General features: G+C 64.5%; 2 protein-coding genes and 1 long non-coding RNA gene across 5 annotated transcripts in view; 1 reads left to right on the top strand and 2 right to left on the bottom strand.

The window, feature by feature from the left end:
- Positions 1-700, bottom strand: part of LOC115287215 — a 4,739-nt gene extending 4,039 nt beyond the window's left edge. Inside the window, exon 1 of the mRNA XM_029933460.1 lies at positions 677-700. Coding sequence (XP_029789320.1) covers positions 677-700 — 24 coding nt within the window. The remainder of the gene's footprint in view (positions 1-676) is intronic.
- Positions 701-1,167: 467 nt separating this feature from the next.
- Positions 1,168-2,773, bottom strand: LOC115288605. The gene is made up of 4 exons (XR_003907113.1): positions 2,761-2,773; positions 2,535-2,569; positions 1,835-2,028; positions 1,168-1,398 (listed from the first exon to the last, which is right to left on the bottom strand). It is a non-coding gene; the product is annotated as an uncharacterized LOC115288605 (long non-coding RNA).
- Positions 1,215-6,939, top strand: EFNA1 (ephrin A1). Of its 3 annotated transcripts, XM_029936038.1 has the most exons (5): positions 1,215-1,419; positions 4,404-4,699; positions 5,667-5,732; positions 5,859-5,909; positions 6,084-6,939. In XM_029936038.1, the coding sequence occupies exons 1-5, from the start codon at positions 1,328-1,330 to the stop codon at positions 6,194-6,196; spliced, it is 618 nt and encodes a 205-aa protein (XP_029791898.1). In that variant the 5' UTR covers positions 1,215-1,327; the 3' UTR covers positions 6,197-6,939. The 3 variants fall into 3 exon arrangements, with proteins under 3 accessions (XP_029791898.1, XP_029791899.1, XP_029791896.1); XM_029936039.1 differs by lacking the exons at positions 1,215-1,419; positions 5,667-5,732; positions 5,859-5,909; positions 6,084-6,939 and adding an exon at positions 3,052-3,922 and having other exon boundaries at positions 4,404-4,492; XM_029936036.1 differs by lacking the exons at positions 1,215-1,419; positions 5,667-5,732; positions 5,859-5,909; positions 6,084-6,939 and adding an exon at positions 3,056-4,090 and having other exon boundaries at positions 4,404-4,496.
- Positions 6,940-7,567: the final 628 nt, after the last annotated feature.

Genomic DNA, 7,567 nt, shown 5'->3' with positions numbered 1-7,567 from the left:
GCGGCTTCCCGCGACGCTCGGCGGCCCGGAAGGGCCAGCCGGGCGCACACACAGCCCCGCAGTCCACGCGGGAGCCACCAAACGCGCGCAGGCACGCAGCTTCGGGCCTCCTGCCCCCGACGCACACGCGAACCGCTGCAAACACCTGCCCGCCCTGGCGCCAGCCCTTCTCCGGACGGCGGCAGCTCCCGGCGGGGGAGAAGGGCCCGAGGGCCCCGGGGGGCCGAGTCCGGCAGGGGCCAGCGCCAGGCGAGGGGGAGGAGCCCGCCGTGCAACGGCCCCTCTCTTCACATGCAGTTCACTAACATTTGCACACGCTCGCCAGAGCTGCACACGCGGCTGTGGAACTACCCACAAATGCCTTCACACTCGCGCGCCATCACATATATTTACGCGTGCCAGATGCACATGTGTGCTTGCAGTTTGTCACACTTCGGGAATGCCCAGATTCTCACAGTCCATATTCAAAGCCCGTTCGCACGGTACACACGTGTGTTGGCACACACGCGCGCGCGCGCACTCACGAACATGTCATTATTGCCCTTTGGCCAACTAGAAACAAGAGAGAACACCCTCCCCCAGGGACCCAGGAGCCCGAGTGTCCCTCCCTCTCACTGGCAGAGATGGGCAGAGGCGCCCTTAGCCCCAGCCCTACACGTTACACACTCGATCACACAGGGTCGCACTTTATTCCCGGCATCTAGGCGATGACACCATCTCCCGAACAAAGACAACATTGACAAATCCAACAAAAACAAACAGCCGCGTGTGTGGGGAGGAGCCGCGGAGCGCAGAGTCCGGGAAAGGCGGGTGGGAGGAGAGTGGGAATGCGCGCCCTCCAGCCTGGGTCTGTGGGCTCGGGAAAGGTGCGGGCCCTGTCGAAGACCTTGCACCCCGCAACATCCGCGCGCGGCGCAGCACACCCGGGGCCCGCGCCGCGCGTTCGCAGTCCTGCACGTGCAATCGGACCCCTTCTGCCGCTGGGCGCCCCGCAGCCCGCGGGGCCGAACGCACACCCACCGGCGAGCCGACTCGCGGCGCGCGGCACCTCCGTCGCGGCCGAGGCGCTAGTCCCGCTCCGCTCCCCCGCCCTCCCCTCCCCTCCCCTCCCCTCCCCCACCTCCCAGCCCCCAAGCTCGGGGGCAGCCGCGCGCCGGGCGGGGCGGGGGCGGGGCGGGGTGGCGGGCGGCGCCGGCCCAAAAGGCGGAGTCGCGGGGCGGAGGGGCCAGAGCTGTGCGCGGTGCCGACTGCGCCGCCGAGACAGCCCGCGGGAACCCGGACCCCGAGGAGCCCCTCGTCCTCGCCCGGCCTGGCCCGGCCCTGCGCTATGGAGTTTCTCTGGGCCCCGCTCTTGGGCCTGTGCTGCAGTCTGGCCGCTGCTGATCGCCACACCGTCTTCTGGAACAGTTCAAACCCCAAGTAAGCCCCGAGTCTTCCTGCGGCCGGCAGCCCGGGCGCCCGGCTGGCACTGCCCCTCACCCCCACCGTGGCCCGGTTAACTGGCCCGACCAGCCTCTGACCTGAGTCTTGGGGGCTGTGACCAGAGGCGGGAGGGATCCGTGGACTTTCTTCCCCTCGCTTCTCCCCCAGAACTGGGACATAACTGGGGGTACCCCCAGGTGCCTGCCCGCCAGTGTCTTGCACTGGGTTATCTCTGCCCTTCCTTGCCATCCCTAACCCCCCTCCCCCTCGTTAACTCTGAAGGAAGGACCCTTGCTGAACAGTTTCTGCCTCCAGCGGGACCCACCCTCCCTGGCGGCCAGAACTCTGGTTCTAGGCCCATCCACCCCAAACGCCTCTGGGCCCCTTGTGTGTCACTTGGCCGTCTGCCCACCCAGATAGGTAGCTGATGTGACATCGGGAGCAGCACTGGAGTCCTGGAAGGACTCCTCGGAGGGGCCTGGCCTTCTGGCTTCAAGCTTGTGCATTCTGTATTTAGGAGCCTGGGAAGCTCCCGTCCACACACGAGGGATCCTTGGAGGCTGCTGAGCGTGGCGCACACCATGTGTCGTAGGCTGAGGGAGTCACCTGTTTATGAGATTCAGAGATGGGGGAGGGAGATCATGGGAAAGGTTCAGAAGGAGTGGAAAGGGTTAAAAGGGTCACTTAGGCTCTGGGCAGGAAAGAGTTAATTCATCCTGGGCAGGTTTAGGGCTGGGAGGCAAATGGTACTGGGAGGAAGAAGCCCCGTTGGACCCTTTGTTCTTGCCCTTGAGTTTTCTGAAGTTATGGGAACAATATTTGTGGGAAAGCAGAAGAGGGGGGTAGGGCGGAGCAGGGCAAGCAGGGCTGGGCAGCTTGGGATCAGGGTAAACACTCAGCATGGCCGCCCCCCGACCTAGCATGCCTGCCCCCCACTCCCCTTGAGAAATAAGTTGTGCCAGCTTCCTCTGGCCCTGTGCAGTGCTGCCTGGTGGGGGGGCTGTAGGCTGTGCGGAACAGGCAAGCTAGCTGCTGCCAAGCCCCAGAGGCAGTGCCCTCTTGCCCATCAGGGGCAGCCCTGTGAGCCCTCCCCCCCACGTCCCTGCTCCCACCTGCCTGGTCTGTACTTCCTTGACCCGATCTTGTCCTAGTGGGAGAGAGCAAAGTCCCTGTTTATGCCCATGCCAGGTGTTGGCTGGAGGAGGAGGAGGGGACAGGAAGCCATGAGTAGGGAGGGGGGGACCCTGGCCTTTTCCGTTCCCAAGCTCCCAGGTTTCCTCTCTTTCAGGAAGGAGCCTCTTCCTTGCCCCCCTCCCCGCCTTCCCTGACGCCGCTTACCCCGCTTTCCCAGACGGAGAGCCAGAGTCAAAGGAGCGCTAAGTGGAACAGACTGTACCCCCAGGAGGGGGGTAATGGGTGCCCCCACCAAGCACAGCTTCTGCCCTGTCCATCTGGCCCCCCCACACACACACCCCTCCCATACCCAGGACTAAAGAGAAACCAGCCAGAGTGGAGTGCACAGGGGCCCAGCTGGCAGGCACAGAAGAGGTGGCCCTGAGCTGGGTGGGTGTGGGGCTGGCATGGGTGACTCAGGGCGGTGGGCCCGATTGGGATCTCCAGGCCTCTGGCCGGAGGGCAGCGCGGGGAGTGGGGGGGGGGTTGCTGCGAGGGGGGCACTGGGCTCCCCGGCGGCCGGCCAGGCCCCCAGGGGGCCCAGAGGACTGTGCCCAGGGCAAGCCCTGGCCCTGAGGTCTTGGGGGCCTCTGACCAGGTAGATTTTCACAGGTTCTCTGGAGCGCTGGGGCGGGTGGCAGAGGTGGCTGAGGGGTGAGTCAGTGCCCGTCACGGGAACGGGGAAAGACGCCAGGCCCAGAGCTGAAATACCTGTTCTGAAATGGCTTCTATGTTTATCTCTCCAGAGAGGAATTTTAAAAGCCTCTCCCTCACTCGCGCTCTCCTCCTCCCCCACCCCCCTCCTCCCCCTCCTCCCGCTGGGGGAGGGGCCCGGGTGCTCACCGCCCCCCGGCCGGGCCTCCGAGGGCGCCCGCCGACCCGGCAGGGGGTGACCCCCCTACGGCCGAGCGGCCGAGCTCCTGCCCCTCCCCCACCCGTGCCGGGGCCTCGGTTTGAAGCGGGTTGGCGGCCCGCGGCGCTGGGGGAATCCGGAGGGGTCGACCGGCGGGAGGACGTGGGGGGCGGCCCCTCCCCCCCGGACCCCGCCCCGCGGCGCCTGGAGCCAGGTGTCTGGGGCCGGAGGGCGGCGGGCCGCCGGGCGGGAGCCGGTGGGGCCCCGGGGAGGCCGCTGGGCGCACCTTGGGCGGCCTCCGACCGGGAGCCCCAGCATTTCTGGAGCTCCTTCCTCGGAGGCGCAAGCCTGGCTTCAGAGATGAACGGGGAGGACCGGGATGCTTTGGGAGGAGCGGACAAGGAGGCGCTGGAGTGCGGATCTGGAAGTGCGTGCCGGCCAGGCGCACTGGGGGCGGAAGTGAAGCTGCCGAGTGTGAGCGCGCCCCGGGGCACGGGTGACCGGCGAGGCCGGGGTGTGCTGGCGGCCGAGCGCGGCTCCTCGCAGAGAAGGGGCTCCTGGGCCCTGATGGGAGAGCGCCGTCCCCGGGTCCCAGACTGAGCTGAAGGAGGACCTAGGAGAACAGATTTGGGGAAGTGATGGGTGAGCTGAGGACACACTCAGAAGCCCTTCCTTGGGCAAATCCCCGGGGATCACAGGAAGTGGTTGGCACTGAAGGATGCCAGGCGGGTGCAATTTAGAGCGTGGGCACAGCGAGACAGCGAGGGGGTGGCACGATTTGAAGACGGGGAGGACACTGAAGAGGTCAAGACCAGTAAAACTGGGAGTTGAGACTGTTGAGAAATCTCTGTGGGGGCCCAGGGTGAGCCGCGAGGGGCTGGTAGACACTCGCAGACTCACAGCTGTGGCCTGGCTTCCGAGTGACCATCCGCTTCCTCCCGCTCCTCGCGAGCAGGTTCCGGAATGAGGACTACACGGTACACGTCCGGCTCAACGACTACCTGGACATCATCTGCCCGCATTACGAGGATGACACCGTGGCCGACGCTGCCATGGAGCGGTACACCCTGTACCTGGTGGAGCATGAGCAGTACCAGCTGTGCCAACCCCAGTCCAAGGACCAGGTCCGCTGGCAGTGCAACCAGCCAAGCGCCAGACACGGCCCGGAGAAGCTGTCCGAGAAGTTCCAGCGCTTCACGCCCTTCACTCTCGGCAAGGAGTTCAAAGAGGGACACAGCTACTACTATATCTGTGAGTCCCTGGGGCGCGAGAGCGCGCGGGCCACACAGGGACACGGCCGATGTGCCGCATGGGCTCAGTGCGCAGCCGCACACCGCCCCGTCCAATCCTGAACCATTTTCATCCGTTCACATTACTTTTGTGGAAGGAGCTTCCGCTGTGTACTAGGCACTCTGCCCGGCGCCACGGGCATGGAGATCAGTAAAACACTGCGGGATCCCTATCGCCCAGGCAGCTGGGAAGTGACACACAGAGGTGAACTGACAGGAAAACAGTGCAATATGAAGATATGGGCACAGGGGCCTTGGGAAAAGGACCCGGGTACCTGCCAGGCTCAGGACACTCAGGGGTTCCCGGGGAAGTGACTCAAGAGGTTAGGAAGCAGAGGAGGTGGCCAGGCACGAGGGGACACGTGTGGTGGAAGCAGGACACCTTCAGAGAACGCCATAAGGTTTGGTCTGGCTGAAGCAGGAGGGACACTGCAAGTGGGCAGAGGTGATCTCAGAGAGGCGGCGAGGGCACACCCCTCATGGCGGCCTGGGAGATGGTGCTAAGGAATTTGGACTCGGTGCTGAGGGCGGCGGAGAGGCCCTGGTAGACTCGGAAGCTGGAAAGTCAGCTGCGTGTAGAACTGATCCAGGCCTCACCTTGTCACTGGAGCCTGAGCTGGGAGAATATCGGGTAGGGGAGCTGGCTGGGAAGGCCTGGGCGGACCTCAGCCTGGGTGCGGGAGGGAAAGGCAGTGGCTAGAGGTCTCTGCTCTTCTTAGCACCGCCTCCAAAGCCAAGGGTCATTCCAAAGAATGGGAGGTTGCGCAAGAAGCTGAAAGCAGCAGACAATAAGGAAGGTGGGAATGCAGGATGAGTGGGGAGAGGGGCTCGGAGGAGCGCGCCTGGGAGAGAAGAGCCGGGACAGTTTGCACTTGTGTTTTCTTCCCACGAAGGTTCCTCCCTTAACACGCTGTGGGTTTCCCTTGCAGCCAAACCCATCCACCAGCAGGAAGACCAGTGCTTGAGGCTGAAGGTGACTGTCAGTGGCAAAATCAGTGAGTGTCAGGCCCTGTGCACCTCCTTCCCCCACCTCTTTGCTGGTTGTGGGCTCGTGAGCCGGGAGGGCAGAGAAGCCGCCTCCCTGCCACAGCGCCTGACCCACTACCACCCTTGCCTTGCAGCCCACAGCCCTCAGGCCCACGCCAATCCACAGGAGAAGAGACTTCCGGCAGGTGGGTAGCCAGAGCACATTGGGCCTGGGGCACAGAAGGAGGTCTGCCTAAAGAGGTTGGGTACAGGAGGTGGCTTCCTTGCCAGGCAAGGGCCAGGGAAACCTTGCTGAGCTGAGGGCCTGTGCCAGCGGCAGGGCCACTCACCTTGGGGGCTTCTGCCCTCTCATCTTGCAGATGACCCAGAGGTACGGGTCCTACACAGCATCGGGCACAGTGCTGCCCCCCGCCTCTTCCCACTTGCCTGGGCCGTGCTGCTTCTGCCACTCCTGCTGCTGCAAACCCCGTGAAGGCACAGGCGGCACCTGGCCTAAGGACATAGAACTGGGCTGCGGAGGCAGGGCAGGCACCTAGTCTGTCCTGGGACCCCTCCCCCAGCCCCAGGCCTCCTGGGAAGCATTCCCACCACATCCACAAGCTGCCACCCAACAGCCTCAAAACGGGTATTCAACCCAAAGGAGGCCGGCAAGCCTGGCAGGGCCGTCCCTCCCTCCACCTTGAGGGACGGACAGAGGAGTGGGGACAGCCCTTTCCCCACCGTTTCTGCCCTGAAGCCAAAGAAACAGGCTGTGCCGCACGTGGCCTCCTAAGAAGGGCCCTGTGGGGGCCAAGCTGGAAGGAGTCTGGGATCATGCAGCTGGACACTGAGCTCGGCAAAGATGCCCCTCCAGAGAGAGCCAGGGTGCCCAGAGGCGCCAGTGCGGGAAGAGCATGAGGCAGTTTCGTGCCTGGCAGCCAGAGGCGGGAGAGGCAGCGTGCTTGGGCTGATCCTGCATCTCCCCCAAGACTTCCGGAAGTCTTTGGAGCTGCGGAGGAGAGGGCTGCAGCCGGGCATTGCGTCCTCTCCCATCTGAGGGCAGCACTCCGCGGAGCTGTGCCAGCAGGGGGGCTGTGCCAACCTGTATCTAGAGTTTAGGTGTAGGGGCAGGGCCCACATGGACAGGATCTGTATATAAACTTGATGTGTGTCTGTGTTGATTTCTACAACTGGACATTTTTTTATACAAAAAATAAAGCGACGTGTTTATTTGGACATACTTCTCTGTCCCTCCATCCTAACGTAGGACCCTGAGTCCCCGCGCAGGTCCTCCAGACCACAGAGTGCTAGGCTCTGGGGGACACCAGCGGCAGCCGGGTTTACAAGGTTTTCCTCCTCCCTGGAAAGCATACACGCCCCTTGCCAGCACCAGGGTGGGGTGCTTCCCCCTCTGAGGATTGTCCGGGGCTCCAGCCTGCACCCCACTCTGGAAGTTCTTCCCGTTCCCCGCCCCCTCCCACTCCCGAGGCGCTGGGCTTCAGCGAACCGGAACCGTGCGGGTGCGGGTGCCGGTGGGTGTCCGGGAGCACGGCCTCAGCAGCGCGGCGCGGGAGGCCGCAGGGAAAGTTCCCTGTGGGCTGGACAGGGGGTCAGTGACGGGCGCTCCGGCGGGTGGGCCATGTCACGCAAGGTTGGCTGTGTGGCGGAAGGCGGAGGGCGACTGACAGACCGGTGATTCCTGGCAAGCCCACTCACGGAGGGGAGACCCCAGGAAGGGGCCTCAACAAAGGGGGGGGAACCTCTCAAGCCCGGGGCAGGTGCTGTCGTGACCCGGAGCTCCGGGCGGGAAGGGCCCAGAAGCTTTGTCTTGAACTCGGCCACGTCGGCAAGAGGGTGGAGGCTG

This window comes from Suricata suricatta, chromosome 3, assembly GCF_006229205.1.
Source record: "Suricata suricatta isolate VVHF042 chromosome 3, meerkat_22Aug2017_6uvM2_HiC, whole genome shotgun sequence".
Classification (NCBI taxonomy): domain Eukaryota; kingdom Metazoa; phylum Chordata; class Mammalia; order Carnivora; family Herpestidae; genus Suricata; species Suricata suricatta.
Note: the sequence above shows the minus strand (reverse complement) of the source record. Positions and strands in the feature narration are given on the sequence as shown.

Excerpts from the sequence above, each read along its gene's own strand:
- EFNA1 (XM_029936036.1), top strand. The coding sequence starts at position 3,317 with ATGGCTTCTATGTTTATCTCTCCAGAGAGGAATTTTAAAAGCCTCTCC.